The 20488-nt window shown below is 32.8% G+C and overlaps 1 protein-coding gene and 1 long non-coding RNA gene across 2 annotated transcripts in view; both read left to right on the top strand.

The window, feature by feature from the left end:
• LOC111711759 (uncharacterized) overlaps positions 1-11420 on the top strand; it is a 15065-nt gene extending 3645 nt beyond the window's left edge. The window contains exons 2-3 of the long non-coding RNA XR_002767311.1: positions 10679-10735; positions 11336-11420. This is a non-coding gene — a long non-coding RNA (uncharacterized LOC111711759). The remainder of the gene's footprint in view (positions 1-10678; positions 10736-11335) is intronic.
• A 5927-nt stretch (positions 11421-17347) lies between these two features.
• On the top strand, positions 17348-19263 carry LOC111711761 (abscisic acid and environmental stress-inducible protein). Its single transcript, XM_023486189.1, has 3 exons — positions 17348-17455; positions 18064-18170; positions 18858-19263. The coding sequence occupies exons 1-3, from the start codon at positions 17432-17434 to the stop codon at positions 19228-19230; spliced, it is 504 nt and encodes a 167-aa protein (XP_023341957.1). The 5' UTR covers positions 17348-17431; the 3' UTR covers positions 19231-19263.
• The last annotated feature ends 1225 nt before the right edge of the window (positions 19264-20488 follow it).

Below are 20488 nucleotides of genomic sequence, written 5' to 3' on the forward strand. Positions count from 1 at the left end.
ATGAAATTGTAGGCCCTCTCCTACCTTATGTTATAAGTATAGCAAAGTTCCCTATTTTTCAGTCTTTACTAGCCAAATCATTAAGTCCTAATGAGTGCACCTTTAAACCCGATTTTGTTAAACAATGTTCATCATAATTTGTCATTTTTGTGCAGACAGGGGGGCAGAGTATAATGATACTACTGTAGACAAGTTCATCAAGGAAAATTGAATAATTAACGTTTTCTGTTCCCCAGTTTTTCTTAAAATCGCTCAAAACTAATCCAAATAAAAGCATAAAGTTTTAACATTTTTTTAATCCAGAAATGTGTATTTATATTTCGTTTTTAATATTTAATTGTTTTCTTTAGAACTCTATGATTATTTTATATTGTTAGAGGATTGTAGAGCTAAGGGAACATTAAATATTCAGTTTTTAATCTGCATCTGATCCAATTCAATCCATACAATTCATACAGTCTACACGGGGTATTTTAAGTCATACAATCCAACCGATCCATACAATCCATACAATCCATACAAGTCTTACAATTCATGCAATCCAATTGAATATAAAAGATCCAAACAATCCATGGATTCCTTTTGTTTTGATTAAATTTCCATATTAGTTTGATTTTATCAGACCAAAAAGAGAGTTTTTTTAATGCCCTGACAAAGTTCTTCAATGTAATTGCGCAGCTGTTTTAATCATCTTTCTTGTAGAGAAAAATACAAATGCTATTATTATACTGATATTGAACGGATTAGACGGGATGGATCATGGTTTGAACGGATTAGACGGGATGGATCATGGTTTGAACGGATTAGACGGGATGGATCATGGTTTAGATGGATTAGACGGGATGGATCATGGTTTGAACGGATTAGACGGGATGGATCATGGTTTGAACGGATTAGACGGAATGGATCATGGTTTGAACGGATTAAACGGGATGGATCTGGTTTGAACGGATTAGAGGGTATGGATCCTGGTTTGAACGGATTAGACGGGATGGATCCTGGTTTGAACGGATTAGACAGGATGTATCTAATTTGAACGGATTAGACGGTATGGATCTGGTTTGAACGGATTAGACGTTATGGATCTGGTTTGAACGGATTAGATGGGATGGATCTGAATTTTAGTTTTCTCCAAGTTGCAAATTGATCTGAGTTCACCTGTAGACCTGAAGACTTATAATTCTTCTCCGCTTCATTTCAAGTTTCCTTAGTTCCTTAGGGGATTTTTTGACGTTTTGGGGGAAATATGCCGATGCCGATCCGTTTTTAATGAGAAACTATTTTCAAAACTACAGAGCTTTTGCACAATGCACATGGTTACCGTCTATTGTCCTTTATTAATTTTAAGGCAGCTCTATTTTTGAATCTATTCAACAAATCCTTCTTTACAAGAATTAAGGATTGTAAATTCATTTTGAAGTAATCCCGCAGTTTCAGGTCATCAATATCCTTTTATACCTGCTCTCTTTATATTTCTTTTTCTCTAATCAATGTTTGCAACATCAAAGTTTTGCAACAATAGGTTGCAAAACTCAATTTATAAAAAGATTTTCTTAGAATCCAGGACAATCAAAATAGCTGCCTAATCTTGGGTCTGAAAATGTATTCTTGCTAGAAAAATGTATTATTGGTCCTGAAAATGTATTCTTGGTTATGGAAATGTATTTTTGGTCCTGAAAATGTATTTTTGGTCACGAACATATATTCATGGGCCTGAACATGTAATCTTGGTCATGAAAATGTATTCTTGGTCCTAAAAATGTATCTTGGTCCTGTAAAGAGCTTTCTTTGTCAAGAAAATGTATTCTTGGTCCTGAAAATGTATTCTTGGTCCTGAAAAAAGCATTCTTGGTCAAGAAAATGTATTCTTGGTCCTGTGAATATATTATTTGTCCTGAGAATGTATTCTTGGTCCTAAGAATGTATTCTTGGTCCTGAAAATGTGCGCTTGGTCCTAAAAATGTATTATTGGTCCTGAAAATGTATTCCTAACTCTGAACATATAATCTTGATCCTGCAAATATTTTCTTGTTCCTGAAAACGTATTCTGTGTTCTGAAAAATATAATCTTGGTTCTGAAAAAGTAATCTTGGTCCTCAACATATAAAATCATGGTATTGAACATGTATTCTTGGTCCTGATAAATTAAACCTAGTTCTACAAATGTAAATCTGATCTTAAAATGTAGACTTATTCCTTAAAAAAATAACTTGGCCAAGAAAATTCAAATTTGATTTTATTGAAGAAAACTTGGTTAATCGTGAGTTTTGCCCTAAAACAGTAATTAGTGCAAGCTAGAAAATTGAGAGCAAATTAAGAAAAATAGAATAGAAAGTTTTGATTGCTAGTAAAGAAAGAATTTCTATTTTCCACCAAATAATACAATTTTGTTTTTTGTCTGTTTGGGTGCACTGTTTGTTTGTATGGAGGTGAAGGGGCTCTGTATTGTTCGTTATATAGATTAAAGGTTAACATGACAGAAAAGGGAAGAAGGGACCCCAGGGGTGGGAGGGGGGATTCCAGGGGAGAACCCTAGGATAACTCTGCACCTGAAGGGAAATGTTCAAAAGGGATTGTAGAAGTAAATATTACAAGGAATAAATCTCGAAATATTAACGCACAGTAAACTGAGAATAATAAAGTTTAGAAATATTAACGCACAGCAAACTGAGAATAATAAAGAAAAAGCTTAAAATATCAACGCACAGTAAACTGAGAATAGTGAAGTTTAGAAATATTAACGCACAGTAAACTGAGAATATTTAAGTTTAAAAATAATAACTCACAGTAAACTGAGAATAAAAAAGTTTAAAAATATTAACGCACAGTAAACTGAGAATAAAAAAGCTTAGCATTATTAACGCACAGTAAACTGAGAATAATAAAGCTTAGAAATATTAACGCACAGCAAACAGAGAATAATAAAGTTTGAAAATATTAACGCACTGTAAACTGAGAATAATAAAGTTTAGAATTATTAACACACAGTAAACTGAGAATAATTAATTTTAAACTGTTCATAAGCACTAATATTAGTGCTAATAGATTCTTTAATGTAGAAGGGCGTATAGAGAATAAAAATATAGGAATGGAGTTTAGAGAATGAAATTTTAGAAATGGAGTGTAGAATGAAAATGTATGAATGTAGTGAAGAAAATGTAATTGTAAGAATAAAGGGTACAGAATGAAAATGTGGGAATTTAGTATTGAGAATGAAAATGTAAGAATGGAGTAAAGAGAATGAAAATGTAAAAATGGAATTTAGAAAATGGAAATGTAAGAATGGAGTATGGAGAATGAAAATGTAGATATAAAGTGTAAAGAATAAAATTGTAGGAAGGTAGTAAAGAGAATGAAAATAAGAATGGAGTAAAGAGAATGAAAATGTACGAATGTAGTGTAGAGAATAAAAATGTAGTGATGTAGTGTAGAGAATGAAAATGTACGAATGGAGTATAGACAATTAAGATGTAGGAATGTATTGTAGAGAATGAAAATGTAGGACTGGAGCATAGAGAATTAAAATGTAGGAATGTATTGTAGAGAATGAAAATGTAAGAATGTAGTATAGAAAATGAAAATGTAGGAATGTAGTGCAGAGAATGAAAATGTAGGAATGAAGTGTAGAGAATGGAAATGTAGGAATGTAGTGTAGAGAATGAAAATGTAAGAATGTAGTGTAGAGAATAAAAATGTAGGAATGGAGTATAAAGAATTAAAATGAAGGAATGTAGTACAGAGAATGAAAATGTAGGAATGTAGTGTAGAGAATGAAAATGTAGGAATGGAGTATAGGGAATGAAAATGTAGGAATGTATTGTAGAGAATGAAAATGTAGGAATGGAGTATAGAGAATTAAAATGTAAGGAATGGAGTATAGAGAATAAAAATGTAGGAATGTAGTGTCGAGAATGGTAATGAAGGAATATAGTGTCAAGAATGAAATTGTAGGAATGTAGTGTAGAGAATGAAAATGTAAGAATGTAGTGTAGAGAATGAAAATGTAAGAATGTAGTATAGAAAATGAAAATGTAGGAATGTAGTGTATAGAATGAAAATGTAGGAATGGAGTATAGAGAATTAAAATGTAGGAATGTATTGTAGAGAATGAAAATATAGGAATGGAGTATAGAGAATTAAAATGTAAGGAATGTATTGTAGAGAATGAAAATGTAATAATATAGTGTAGAGAATGAAAATGTGAAAATAAAGTATAGAGAATGAAAATGTAAGAAGTAGTGTAGAGAATGAAAATGTAAGAACGTAGTTTAGAGAATGAAAATGTANTATTTAACCCTAGACCGGTTGGGCTGTTTTATATAATATTTAACCCTAGACCGGTTGGGCTGTTTTATATAATATTTAACCCTAGACCGGTTGGGCTGTTTTATATAATATTTAACCCTAGACCGGTTGGGCTGTTTTATATAATATTTAACCCTAGACCGGTTGGGCTGTTTTATATAATATTTAACCCTAGACCGGTTGGGCTGTTTTATATAATATTTAACCCTAGACCGGTTGGGCTGTTTTATATAATATTTAACCCTAGACCGGTTGGGCTGTTTTATATAATATTTAACCCTAGACCGGTTGGGCTGTTTTATATAATATTTAACCCTAGACCGGTTGGGCTGTTTTATATAATATTTAACCCTAGACCGGTTGGGCTGTTTTATATAATATTTAACCCTAGACCGGTTGGGCTGTTTTATATAATATTTAACCCTAGACCGGTTGGGCTGTTTTATATAATATTTAACCCTAGACCGGTTGGGCTGTTTTATATAATATTTAACCCTAGACCGGTTGGGCTGTTTTATATAATATTTAACCCTAGACCGGTTGGGCTGTTTTATATAATATTTAACCCTAGACCGGTTGGGCTGTTTTATATAATATTTAACCCTAGACCGGTTGGGCTGTTTTATATAATATTTAACCCTAGACCGGTTGGGCTGTTTTATATAATATTTAACCCTAGACCGGTTGGGCTGTTTTATATAATATTTAACCCTAGACCGGTTGGGCTGTTTTATATAATATTTAACCCTAGACCGGTTGGGCTGTTTTATATAATATTTAACCCTAGACCGGTTGGGCTGTTTTATATAATAAAACTAGTTTGGGAACCCAGGGCTCAGGAAACTAAATTTTCGCTATGAAAGTCGATCCACTAAACTTAGATTCTCAAAACCGGCCAAGCTAAGAACATTTCCATGGGTCTCTTGAGTTCCCCAATCAACATTTGAGGCAAATTGGTTCTGGGGAGTTATGATCGGACAAACAAACAGACAGACACCCAAACAGAGATTACAACTTTGTATATAATAATAAATAAAGATGAAAAAGTGAAGCAGTATAGGACATGGGTGCTCTATTGTAAGCTATTCGCAAATTATAAAGAAAAAACACATGGGGGGGGATGATAGGGTTAATTTCTCTTTATTGAACCGGGGTTCATATTTTTCAAATTCATTTCGTAGGAGGAAGTGGAGGGTTGGAATTCCTAGATAAAATGTTTTACGTATCTAACATCGTGAAATTGTATAATTAAATAAAATATTGAAAACGTTCACACAAGAATTTTAATTGTTTAGATTTAAGTTTTTGAAATAGTAGGGTCCGGGAAACAACGATATTTCTGAAACTAATTCTCAACAAAAATTCCATTCGTTGTCTACATCGTCAAAATTTGAAAATAAAAAAGCAATTGACATAGCATAAACAAATGTTTAGTGAATTCTACATAAAAAACTTATTCAAAAAAGGGATATTTTGCATTAAAAAATTTCTAGTAGAATATTTTCATCCGTCATCCAGACATACACAACAACAGGACTTTGGCACTATAGTTTTTTTTGTATTTTGGTAGATAGGTAGTTTGGTAGATAGTTAGTTTGGTAGATTGATACTTTTGTAGAAAGGTAGTTGGGTTGTAGGTAGTTTGGTAGATAGATTCTTTAGTAGAAAGGTAGTTTGTTATATAGGTAGTTTGGTATATAGGTAGGTTGGTAGATAGGTTATAGTTTGGTAGATGAATAATGTGGTAGATCTGTAGTTTGGTAGATACGGAATAGGTAGTTTGGTAAATAAATAGTGTGGTAGTATGTAGTTGGATAGATCCAGAGTTTAGTAGATAGATAGTCTGGTAGATAGATAGTGTGGTAGATAGATAGTTTCAACTTTTTCTTAAATCAATATTTTAGAGAGTTTGGAAAAATATAGAATTTGTTATTGTTTTTCTACCCCATTTGTATTTGGCTTGCGCATATGTCTGTTTGTTTGTATCCAATAAACGTCAAAACGTTGAACCAAGCGGGTCCAAAATTGTGTTACGTCCATCAGAAGAATTCAAAAACGACTCATACAGAAGAACCTAGGACCCATGACCCATACACATTCACGAAATTGCATCATTTCACTCAGATTGTAAATAATTCAATTAAATTTAAAGGGAGTGTTCGCGAAAAATGAAAGGGGGTATAGGCTTATACGATAAAAAGCGCTTTTGATCGCTACTAATCTTACTAATATCTGTTGCGTCTATAAGGAGAAAATTGTTAAAAACGACTCACACCGAAGAACGCAGCGTCCATACAAATTCAGAAAGAGGCAATATTCAGCTCGGATCGTAAACAATTCAATTTCATATATATATTTATTCAACTACAAAGCATGAGATATTACAAATAAGCAATCACAATTTACTATGAAGTTTGGACCCAACTAAACAGAATTGGTTGTTTTGAATGGTTGGCCCGAAGTTAATTAACGATACTGAATATAATTGGTTACACATATCAAGATATGTTTTTCGATAGGTAAGGAGTTGATTAATTCCAAACAAATCATTCAGATATCACAAACAGTAGTCATCCATTATTTTTCGACGCATTCGTATAGAGTTAATATTTCATAATATTTTTGATTTTTTTTTAACAATTTTCGCTGGCACTGGATTTTCGAACATTCCTGGAAAATATGAAAATGTCGTCTTCATTATAAAAAATCCTCGAAACAGGAATAAAGGTTTTCAAAAGTAACTCTCAGATCATGAAAACTACAAAATATTATGAAATATCAACTATTTACGAATGTGTCGAAAAGTAAAAAAATGACTATTGTTCGTAATATCTGAATGATTTGTTTGGAATTAAATTGATTTGTTTAGTATCCGAGTTGAATGTTGCATATTTCTGAATTTGTATGGACACTACGTTCTTCGATATTAGCCTTTTTTAACAATTTTCTCCTTATAGACGCAACAGATAGAAGTAACTCTCCCTTTAAAACTAGTCATTTAGATATTATAACCTAAAATTGTCGAATATAATTCGATGCATTCATATATAGTTGATGTTTCATAATATCTTTTTTGTACACGATTTACTTCAAACCGATTATTTTGCCGCTATGCGTCTCTGCACTCAACATTAGAGGGGTTCCACGTGGGAGAGACACCTGGCGGCCAAAATAATCGTCGTTTAAAGTACACCGTAAATTGTAGGTTTTACATTCTTCGGTATGAGTCGTTTTTAACCCTTTTTCTCCTTATAGAGAGGCGTAAATTTAGTAGCGATCACGATCGAATTTGATTTGATTCTTTTTTTGTGAACACTCCCTTTAAGGTTAGTATATGTATAAATATTTCTGACTATATATATTCTCCCTGTTTAAATATTGTCTATATACTAACGTAAGCCCTCCAACTTTACTAATTAACTCAAAGTTCATATATAGGGGCCGCCAGCCCGCCAGGACTCAAAGGGCTCTAACATAAAGGAACGAAAAGATAAAAGAAGAAAATTAATTTTTTCTTCAAAATAAAATTTTTATAAAGTATTCCTTCCTAGAGGTTTGTTCTGTTAAAAACAAAAGGCTTAAAGCTTAAAGTTTTGAAGAAGAACAAATAATTATAAAGATGGAAGCTTGTTTTTCTCCTGACACAACACATTTATTATTATCAAAAATATAAATTCTAACTTAAAATGTCCTTCTTACATAAAAAACGATATGTTTAAGAATCAGCTTTATTTTTGAAACACTAAAATATTATTACAGATTCACCCCCAACCTACCCCAAGAGACACAAAATCAACCAAAACCAACTGGACCCCTCCTAACCCAACCAATCATTCATCTACCCCATGTGTGTCTGATCTACTCCAAATCAACCAAAGTCACTCGTCAACAATATTACTGGAGATAGTTTTATTAAACCTACTCGTCAGCAACCCTACTGGAGATAGTTTTATTAAACCTACTTATCAACAACCCTACTGGAGACGGTTTTATTAAACCTACTTGTCAGCAACCCTACTGGAGATTGTTTTATTAAACCTACTTGTCAGCAACCCTACTGGAGATAGTTTTATTAAACCTACTTATCAACAACCCTACTGGAGATAGTTTTATTAAACCTACTTATCAGCAACCCTACTGGAGATAGTTTTATTAAACCTACTTATCAACAACCCTACTGGAGACGGTTTTATTAAACCTACTTGTCAGCAACCCTACTCGAGATAGTTTTATTAAACCTACTTGTCAGCAACCCTACTGGAGACGGTGTTATTAAACCTACTTGTCAGCAACCCTACTGGAGATAGTTTTATTAAACCTACTTGTCAGCAACCCTACTGGAGACGGTTTTATTAAACCTACTTGTCAGCAACTCTACTGGAGATAGTTTTATTAAACCTACTTATCAACAACCCTACTGGAGATAGTTTTATTAAACCTACTTGTCAGCAACCCTACTGGAGATAGCTAGTTTTATTAAACCTATCCAAACGAGTCTTTCTTCGAGAAAGGATGTAAAACAGTTCCAAACTTTTTTTCAAAAAAAGTTCAAAATAGTGTTGATATACCACAGTGTCTCTTGAACCCTCCTATCCTTCTAACCTTATTGTGAATCCAACTAAACATCCTATTGCAGCTGAGAACCAGCTTTCTCACAAGCAAATTCATCTCCTATAATATCAAAAGTATCTTCATCAACGTCAGATTAATTTTCAAATTAGCAAAAATATCAAGAGCTTCAAGAATGTCTAAAAAAGTCATTGATTTCTCCACTGCCGCCAACATTAAAACCTCAATGCCTAACTCTAACGTCTCAAGATCTCACTCCAACGTCTCCAGCTCTCATGCTGTCGCCTCCAGCACTCCCTCCAACCCTTCAAGCACTCCCTCCAACCCTTCAAGCACAACCTCCAACCCTTCCCACACTCCCTCTGACCCCTCCATCACTCCTTTCAACCCCTCCAGCCCTCCCTCCAACCCTTTCAGCACTCCCTCCGACCCATACATCACCCCTTTCAACCCTTCCAGCCCTCCCTCATCCTCTTCGTCACCTATACTACCCGGGTAAACCCTTGCATGCCTATTCGGTGCAACCCACTTTCAGCAGAGCTGTAAAAATCTAATTCTCGCAAATTTAAAAAATTCCTGCAAATTAGCTTTTTGCATCTCTGCTGAGCCCTGCTTGTTCTCTGATCTGCTAAAATTTGGCAATCTAAACCAAGTATCTATCTATCTATAAGTACAGGGTGTTCCACAATAAATACAATTTCTGGTGTGGCGAGTAAAACTGTGCAGCCACTATAACTATAAGATGGATTGATGTAAGGTCTGACAGACAAAGAATCATTTTTACAGCTTACATTTAATTTCCTGAGTGTATAATCTGATAAATTCCTTCTGCAAAATAAAGTGTCTATCGTGCCAATATTTCTTATTGTAGACATCTAACCCAACGTCAGGGGATCTTCTGGGACACCCTGCTTTAAAATAACATATGTCTTGTGTTTCCGGTATTTTAGAATAAAATTGTGTTTTAAATACATTAGACCACATTCTTTAAAACACTTTACCTCCCCCGCTCTGACTTGATATACATTTTACATTCTTTCTTATTAATGTAAATTAGCTATTTGTCCATGTATTAAATGTATTGAGAACACAATAGACCCCCCTTCCCTCTTTCTCTTAATACTCCCCTCCCCCCCCCTCCACATTTTCACATATCCCCCAACTATAGAATGTAAAGGAACATATGTATTCTAGTAATAGTACTATTTCGCGTGTATTGAGAATTAAATAAAGTTGTCCTGACGTTGCTCTTCAAATTCTATTTAGTTTATTGCTGACCAATTTCAGGTGTCATGCAAGCAAATGAAACATGCAATTTAGGCTTAGGAATACAGTTGTCGATAGAATAAAGTTTAATATTAAAACTTAAATTAACACAATGAGTTGAAAAACCTTCAAGGCACGATAAAAAAAAAAATGGTTTAAAATAGAATGTGGATTACACTATCTGTAATATCTCTGATTTATAACTTTGTATTTAGATATAAATATATGTGTATATGTATATAAATGTATAAACAGTTAGAACCAGAAAATTGTGGAATAAGAAGACGATATTAAACCAATAAATTAGTGTTTTTATGTTGTTAAAAAGCAAAGTTTTACTAATTACTTTTTAAACCCATATTAAGTGGAATGGCTGTGTTTACACTGCACAATTGCTGTGTATCAGGTTCACTTAAAGTTGAATCTAAATTTCGTTTTCCTATTCCAGGGTTTTCTGGATCTCACTGTATTTATATTTACCAGAGATAATTTCTGGTGTATTCTATTAGATATCTGGAATTAATTAATTTCACTCTAGGAAGTTGGAAGTATTATTGGGAAGAAAGGGGAGATAGTTAAACGGATTCGAGAACAGGTAAAATTAAGATGAAGGGATTGCTAACAAAATTTAAAGTGACCTCTAAGTTCCATTTACCAAACGTAGATTCATTCGCAACTTTAAATTTCAGATTTGAACTTTAGACTTGTTAAAAACGTTTGATAAAATTGAATTTTTAAAATTGGATCAATGTCAAAAACAATATTTTTACTATTAAATATGAAAATGACCGATTCAGACTGGTTCCCGTGAAACCTTTATCTGATCAATAATGTGGTTCATGTTGTCGTTTTTAAAGGTTTTAAAGTGTTGAATTCTGATAATTCCTGATTTCCTGCAGCAGAAATGCTCAAGTCACAATTGAAAATATTCAGTATTTAAAATATAAACATCATGATATCTATAATACATACTTGATCATGATATGGCAAAGATTTAAGGGTACCGTTGTAAATCTGGCATTGCCATGATTTTGTGGAGGGACACTGACAAATTACGATAAGAGTCCAAGCATAATACCATACATTTTACAAACCTATCATAATAATTTCATAAAATTTCATAATCAATTCCTATTAAATCTTACTTTTATGTCAAATATATTTTATTATAAATTATTGATATTTTTCTCCTCAGAGCAGTGCAAGGATAAATATTACCGACGGATCCTTCCTTGAACGTATTGTTAGTGTCATTGGGACAAATCAGAGCCTTCAGAAGGTGAGATAATCCTCATCCTCATCCTCATCCTCATCCTCATCCTCATCCTCATCCTCATCCTCATCCTCATACTTTCGCATCCTCATCCTAATTATGTGGAGGGGTAGTAAGGAGGAATGTTATGTGGGTGGGGGGGAGAGGTATGGTTTGGAAGGAGGCAGAAGGGGTGGGGAGAAGGGGGAAAAAGAGGGAGAAAAAGGGGGGAGAATGGGGAGATGATACGGGGAGATGTTAAGCCAAATGTAAACAAGAAAATTCTAAAATTAAAATTTTGGCTGAACTTTCAGATTTTTCATCAACTTTGGCAGTCTTAGAGTTTAATCTGAAGAAGTTTAGCAGGGTCTATCCAGCTTTCTATCTATCTATCTCCAAATTTATATATCTATCTATTCTTGTCTCTATTTATCTATCTATCCATCTATCCATATATCCTTATTTTCCATATATCTATATATCCCTATATCTATATATCCAAATATCCATATATCCATATATCCATTTTATATATATATATATTTTAGAATTGGGGGGGAAATATTCCCACAACCTCTACTTTAGAGGTTTTTAAATATTTTCTCCTGAAACACTTTATTTTGTATGTTTTTGTTATATTTTATAAATGAATAATTTTTTACTTTTTACTACTTTTTACTGCCTAGATAAGGGCCTAATGCTACTTTACTGCCTATATAAGTGCCTGATACTACTTTACTGCCTATATAAGTGCCTGATACTACTTTACTGCCTAGATAAGGGCCTAATACTACTTTACTGCCTAGATATGTGCCTAATACTACTTTACTGCCTAGATATGTGCCTAATACTACTTTACTGCCTATATAAGTGCCTGATACTACTTTACTGCATAGATAAGGGCCTAATACTACTTTGCTGCCTAGATAAGTGCCTAATACTACTTTACTGCCTATATAAGTGCCTAATACTACTTTACTGCCTATATAAGTGCCTGATACTACTTTACTGCATAGATAAGTGCCTAATGCTACTTTACTGCCTAGATAAGTGCCTAATGCTACTTTACTGCATAGATAAGGGCCTAATGCAACTTTACTGCCTAGATAAGTGCTTAAGGATACTTTATGGTCTAGATCACCCCGGACTATCCAGAGTGAGAGGCGTTCGGTTTCTTCGATTTAAAGTCATATGCGTTTTGGTCTATAGTTAAACAATGTTTAAACTTACGGATTTGTGTGTTTAAAACTTTTCATTGAAAACGTGTATGCCGGAACAAAAGCATGTACAAAATTATGTTTAATTGGTCAAATTGTGATTGAAAGTCACAGATTTCTGGAATATTGACAGAACCGAGATAAGTGCCTAATGCTACCTCACTGCCTAGATAAATGCCTATTTATACATTACTGCCTAGATAAGGGCCTAATGGTACTTTACTGCCCGTATAAGTGCCTAATGCTATTTTACTGCCTGGATAAGTGCTTAATGCTACTTTACTGCCTGGATAAGTGCCTAATGCTATTTTACTGCCTGGATAATAATAGTACTTTCAAGGCACATTCAAATCCATTATTTTCAAAACTAAAAGTTCTTAATCTTGATGATACATACCAACTTTGTGTTCTGACATTTATGCATGGATACTTTAATGATAACCTTCCCTCTTCCTTCCAAAATATGTTTAAGTCTTAAGCTGAAACGAATAGAACAAAATCATATAAATTAGAACGGGTTTTAAACAAAATTTAGAGAGCTTTAAGTCCTCAATGTTTCCTAAATTGTGGAATCAAATTGAAATTGACCTTGAAACTAAATCTGCAAAAATATTTAAGCAAAGAGTAATCAATAATTATCTTGAGAATTATGAGAGCAGGCGCGTACACAGGATTTTAGCCAGGGGGGGCAAGATTTCGCGCGTAGCGCGAAAAATTTTATTTTGCCCCCCCCTGGAATTGTTTTGTTCAAAAAGTCAATTAACACCTTAAAAATACATCAAAAAGACTACATTTTTGGGTGTTACTAACTTTATAAAGTCTAAAAATTATTCCTTAGCTCGAAAAACTAACTCTAACTTTTTAACTTTATAAATTTATAAATTTATCACTTAACTCCATCACAGCTAACTAAATCAAGAATCACAGCATCATTAAAAAATCATATTTTCACTTATAAACGAAATTTCTTCTGAAATTTTTAGATAGAATTTACTCCATCTACATTTTCACCAACTCTTAAGCTTCAATTTTCTGTGATTTGCTTGCACAAACATCTCAATGATTTTCTCAGTAGTGAGCCATAAGTGCAAGATCGTTAATCTGCTCTCCGTCATAGTACATCAATTGTGTAATGAAGTATTCTCTTTAGAAGGCTAAAACTTCTCTTTCCTTCATTCAATGTTATTGTCATAATTGCATAAAGGGGAACTTGAAATTACGCTTAATATCTCTTTATGGAAATAAAGGAATTGAGTCCTTGCCACAAGCTCTGATTTTCTAATCACTATATCTTTGGAACCAAATGTTGTAGACCTTAGATATTTCAAACTATGAATTCTGTTATATCAAATATTCTGAATTTGAAATATCAAAGGTTTACAACATCAGGTTCCAAATAGAAAATAGAATACCTTTATTACATCTTCCATCATGTTATAAGCATCTAATATGTCGAGGTCTCGTTTTGCAAAAGTTTTAGTTTAAAGTATCCTAAAAATTTGTGTTAACAGTGAATTTAGACAATTCCTTAGTCTTTGTCATTGTCAGGTGTTACTTTTTAAATTTATTTCCTTTTAATTTTGTATTGTCCAGGGGGGCAGGGCCCCCCCTGGAACTTCCAGGGGGGGCAAGAGGACTACTGCCCCCCCCTATGTACGCCACTGTATGAGAGGTTTAATTGCGAAAAACCTAGCTGTATATCGTGTGAATAAATTTTATATGAAAAAACTAAAATAACTGAAACTTTAATAGCTTATTTCTGTTTCTGTAACTACCATCATTAACACCCTGCATTTTAATTTATCTCTGCATAACAATCCCTCTGATCTCACCCTGCCACAGATCACCTGACAATCTCCTTCCTTCCAATCAACTCCTTACCTATCCAAAAACATATCTTGATATGTGTAACCAATAATATTCAGTATCGTTAATTAGGTTCGGGCCAACCACTTAAAACAACCAACCCTGGTTAGGCGGGTCCAAACTGCCTAGTAAATTGTGATTGCTTATTTGTAATATCTCATGCTTTGTAGTTGAATAAATATATGAAATATGATAAGTGCCTATTGCTATTTTATTATCTAGATATGTGCTAACAAGCTCCTTTCCCCTGTCTGTCTTTAATTTTATAAAATGCTTTAATATTTTTACATGCTTAAATTCTTCACTGATACATTAGGCTTACATACTACTTTACTACTTCTACATGCTTACATTCTATTTTACTACTTCTGCATGCTTACATACTACTTTACTACTTTTGAATGCTTATATACTACTTTACTACTTCTGCATGCTTACATACTACTTTACTACTTCTACATGCTTACATTCTACTTTACTACTTCTACATGCTTACATTCTAATTTACTACTTCTGCATGCTTACATACTACTTTACTACTTCTGCATGCTTACATACTACTTTACTACTTCTGCATGCTTACATACTACTTTACTACTTCTGCATGCTTACATACTACTTTACTGATTCTACATACTTACATACTACTTTACTACTTCTACATGCTTACATACTACTTTACTACTTCTGCATGCTTACATACTACTGTATTACTTGCTTGATACACGCTCAACATTTTATGTTTAGATTACTGAAATGTAATACAAATATTGGAAAAAAAGAATGTCAATCGAAAATATTTATCTTTATTTTATCTATTTGATAAAAAAAACTTCTATTAATATGAACAACCATGATATGTAACTAAACCTTATACCACTAAAGTCGTCCTCTAATTCTCAAGTTTATTGTAAAATATGAAGATTGGAAGTTTTGTCAAGTTGTATTCTGCAGTCTGCAAAGTCTGTTTTTCTGCCCTTGTTGTTTGTCTAAAGAATTATTATTTCGTGAAACATTTCCTCAAATTTGTTCAAGGTTTTTCTTTAAACTTTTCATCATAAAACATAAAACAGAGTCTAAAACTAAAGAACGAAAAGTTTTGACTTAAATTTAATAATATATATATTTTTTATTATAACCAGGTCCAGTTGTGTGTGGGTGAACTTTACTGAAGTAACCGAAGTAAAGGTTTACAGACTGTTTATAGGCATCTGCAAAATGCCGCAAAAACTTTTACTATCATGAAAATAGTCGTCTTTACACAAGTGCAGACTAATCAATAGGGAATGTATTTTTTTTTTGAAGGGAAGGGGTGAAGGCAACTGGAACTGTTACTTGTAGAGGCAGCAAATGGAGTAACCCCTGCTATTCAGGGCCTGAACATATGTTCAGGGGTCCCCTAGAATTCTAGGGAGGGGTATATACCCCCAGGATTCTAGGGGGGGTATTTACCCCCAGGATTCTAGGGGGGGGGGTAAATAACCCCAATAACCCCCCTTATGGGCGCCACTGCGTTTTGGATGTAAACCCAAAAAAACGGTTGTATGTTTTGTTTTCGGTTACGTAAGAACAGCTGATTAGCGATGGTTATGTAGTATTCTCCGTAAATCCTTTTCTCTGATTGGTTCAGATTTTTCCCGGGAAATTCAAATTTAATATTGAGAAAGTTTAATATTTAGGTAGCTATTCATTATTTTACAGAACTTTTAACCTCGAACTTAAAATTCGCGCATTCTTTAGTTTTAGACTCAGGACAAGATACTTTTTATAATGAATTCTAGAGTTGTTTAAAAAGGGCGGTAATCGTAGTTTTACGTAACACTTCACACTATCCTTGAAACTTTAATCTGGTAAAAAAAATGAGGAGGATACCGTCGTTTTTCTAACTCGAAAAGTGTTTATTTCTGGGAATTTCTCTATGTTTTTTCTTGTAAGCTCTTAATGCCTAAGTCACCTTTGCAGAGAAACCACAAATAAAAATAAATAATTTTAATAAGCAAAAACATGGATATCGAATTCTTTTTAATGGTAACTGTGGTAAACTGGGTATAGCCATCTTTGCATGGAGGTTCATTTGAAATTAGGTCTCTTTAAACTAAATCAATTTTATCCCTTATTTTCCATATCGTCTAGTGGAATCTTTTTTTAATTCTTTTTTTCAGCAATCTTTTTCGGGTTTCCTTTCTACTTTTCGTCCTAGACCAAGAACTAGATTTGATTTCCTTTTTCTTGCTTTTTTTTGTTCAATTTTCTTCTCTTTTATTCCTTTTGGTTCTCTTTTAGTTTCATCTTTTTTCTTGGCATCTTTTTGTTTCTTAGTTACATTTTTGGCTCTTTTTCAGTTAATTTGGGTTCTTTTATAGGAACTGTTACATGCGTAATTTCAAGCAAATCACTGCAGAACAAACAGAAAACTTAGTTGAGTGTGGTAGTGAGTCAGACTACCCTCTTCTTTGGATTTAACATTTTTTGTTTCAATCTTAAGATAAAGATTTTCGCAAAATCGCCTTGGGTTTCCCATCTCTCCGGATTTCCCCTTTTGTTTTATATTTTCCCCCGCCTTTTTCTCTTTTGGTTTCCCCCGTTTGCAAGGTTTCCCTTTTTGGTTTCCCCTACTATGCAAGGTTTCCCACTTTGGTTTCCCCTACTATGGAAGGTTTCCCAGCCCGTGCGGGGTTTCTAGCGCAGCAGACACAGGTTTTCACGATGCTAATAAATGTTTAAATTTCGAAATTTTTTTATGAATAAATTTTCTTTTATTGGTAAAATATCAATGTTTTTTTTAATGTTTAATTCACGTGACCAAATTTAATTTGTGTTATCTATTTGCCGAATATTACTTGGAAACCCTGAAACGAGCGTATATATAAATTGGCCTGGATTAGTGCATGGTTATATCTAAAGAAGAGTTAGCAACACACAAACCAACAGGGAGAGAAGTAAAAACAGATTAAGGATGAGAACTAGCAGTATCAACTTGGTGAGTACTTTAAATTTTTTTACTGAGGACCACTACCAAACAATTTCACAAATGAAAATATCCCATTTGTTATAACCTTTCTTATGTATTCCAAAATATGCATAAAATATTTTCTAATCTGTTTAAGTAAAGTTAAATCTAGAACATAGACATAATATCAAAAAGACATAATAGACATAATAGACATATTAGACATAATATCAAATATACATATTAGACATAAATCAAATAGACATAATAGACATATTAGACATAATATCAAATATACATATTAGACATAAATCAGATAGACATAATAGACATATTAGACATAATATCAAATTGACATAATAGACATAATAGACATATTAGACATTATACCAAATAGACATAATAGAGATATGAGACATAATAAACATATTAGACATATTAGACATAATATCAAATAATATTTTCAAAGACGGGGATAGTAAGTAGTCTTCCCAGTTTTAATAAAAGAATTTAATACTGGCAACAAACTGTAATTTTCTAATCCCTATATCTTTGCAATTTTAAACTCAGACTTTTAGATTTAGCAAAATTCATAGTTTAAAATATCATTTTGAAATAAAAATCGATTTAATTTTCAGATGTTCTTTGTGGGAGCTGTTGCCATGTGTTGTCTGTCAGTAGTTACAGCTGGTTCAGTTCAATATAGGGTTCGGAGACAAGATACAGATAATTCAGTCAATACCAGGTATCTATCTATCAGAGCTATCTCATTAAAGGAATTGAGTCTACGCTACAAACTCAAATTTTTTAATCATGTAACATTTGAAATTTTAATCTTAGATAATTTTATCGTTCAGAATTTATAGTTTGAAATATCTAAGGTCTACGACATTGTATTGCAAAGATATAGGGATTAGAAAATCAATGTTTGTGGCAAAGACTCAATTCCTTTGTTACAATTTGTAGCGAGTATTTAGTTCCTTTATTAAATCAACACTGTTTTATGACCAGTGGTATCACAACATCTCATTTTTTTCCTTTTCAGTCTTTGCCCCAAACTCCGATTTTCTATTCCCTATATCTTTGCAACTTTCATAGACCTTTGCTATTTAAAACTATGATTACCGCTAAATAAAATAATCTGAGTTTGAATGTGAACGGTTTACGCCATTTAAGTTACAGAAAAAAAACTTTTTTCTCTCTCATTTCTATTGTTCTTTGATTTTATCCACTGCTGATTTTAAAATTATGTATCAAGTTTTAGAATGATTTATATGTTTATCTGCTGTAAAACTTGTTCATTTTGGTTTTAAATTGCACTTTAAAACTTTTAAATTTTATATTATATAATGTTTACACCCATCCATAGAGTGAAGATAAATTTAAACATTTTAAATATATTTTTGTGGGAACAATTTCTCTTCTGTTACAGGCATCACAGACCTAACAGCGGATATAACAGCGGTTACAACAGTGGTTACGGAGGCGGATACAATAATGGCGGTTTCAACAACGGCGGTTTTAATAACGGCGGATTTAACAACGGGTTAGGAGGCGGTTATGGTAACAACGGCGGATTCAACAACGGCTATGGAGGCGGAGGTTACAACAACGGCTATGGAGGCGGAATCAACAACGGCTATGGAGGCGGATTCAACAACGGCTATGGAGGGGGATTTAACAACGGCTATGGAGGCGGATACATTAACGGTTATAACGGCTATGGTACAGGACTCTACGGTAATGTTCTCAGAAATGCTAACTCCGCTGACGGAACTAAAACTACACAGGAAACTGAAAATTAAATGTTTAGATAAATAAAATTTAAAGAAAGAAAACAGATTTTATTTTAAGGTTATGGTTTAGCTTTGAGCTAAAATAGACATAATTATTGACTAAATGTTTACTAAAATGTTAAAAAGAAACAATTTTACAAAAAAAACGCTAAAGTTTATATTTTTATGAAACTATTGTGTACTTTATCATTCCTACTCACTTCATCGTGAATTTCATAATAAACGTGCTGTAAAGTAATCATCGTGCTATAAAGTAAATTAGCTGTACATTATAGCACGTATGCTATAAAGTTTTTATTGGTTCCCGGATTTTCTCCAAAAATCTAGGATATTTCCAAAATAATTTTTTTCAATTGAAATAAACATAAAATTGAAATGAACTTTATTTTTTTACTTCTGCTTTGTTTTAAAGCTTATTTGATCTATAGAAATATTGAAAAAAGACAAGTACACAAATGTTTCAAAAAATTACCTTTAACACTATTATTTTAGCACGACGTGCTATAAAGTTTTCGGACTTAAAGGAATTGGGTTTTCGCCACAAACTTAAATTTTCGAATCCCAATATATAAGCGACCTGATTTTGTAAACATTTGATATTTCTAACTTTGATCATTTGATCTAACAGAATTCATAGTTTGAAATATCTAAGGTCTACGACATTTGGTTGGGACAATGTAAGGATTAGAAAATCAGAGTTTGTTTCAAAGACTCATTTCCTTTTCTTTTTATCTCGAAGGTTCTCAACTTTTTAGATTTATATTTGCAAGGCTTGAACCTTCTAGATAAAGGGAAAATTGCTGCCCAAAAACTTTATAACCATAGAGAATAGAATATATATTAGAGAGAAATTTAAAGAATCTTTCGGTATGAATTTTTTCAGTCCCTTTCAGCCTGAAAGGTAGTTCATTTCAATTTCGAAATTTTTAAAGCTGTTAAATAAACTTTATAATGAATTAGGTGAATAAAAACCATCATTTGATTTATAGTTATAACGGAAAATCATCGTTTGTAAAGTGAAAGGCATAGAGTCTATGTGAAATGATCATTGGTCAATTATGAAACCAGCTTATTTCATAATTTGGTTTTCTTTTAACATTAATTTTAGATTTTCTATAAAATGATATTCCAGGGCCCGAAAAGGTAATATAGCGTAAATATGTGAAGTATACCTGCAGTATGGAAACAGTACAACAAAATGGCCGTTTTACACTTTTTTCTAGTAAATTCCCCTCTAATATATATTCTATTATCTTTGTTCATAACA

This window comes from Eurytemora carolleeae, unplaced genomic scaffold (assembly GCF_000591075.1).
Source record: "Eurytemora carolleeae unplaced genomic scaffold, Eaff_2.0 scaffold970, whole genome shotgun sequence".
Classification (NCBI taxonomy): Eukaryota; Metazoa; Arthropoda; class Copepoda; order Calanoida; family Temoridae; genus Eurytemora; species Eurytemora carolleeae.

What these genes read in the sequence shown, in the direction of transcription:
- LOC111711761 (XM_023486189.1), top strand. Translation starts at nt 17,432, where the DNA reads ATGAGAACTAGCAGTATCAACTTG. An exon ending in GAACTAGCAGTATCAACTTG is followed by an intron (nt 17,456 to 18,063) that starts GTGAGTACTTTA and finishes TTTAATTTTCAG; the next exon opens with ATGTTCTTTGTGGGAGCTGT. An exon ending in GATAATTCAGTCAATACCAG is followed by an intron (nt 18,171 to 18,857) that starts GTATCTATCTAT and finishes CTTCTGTTACAG; the next exon opens with GCATCACAGACCTAACAGCG.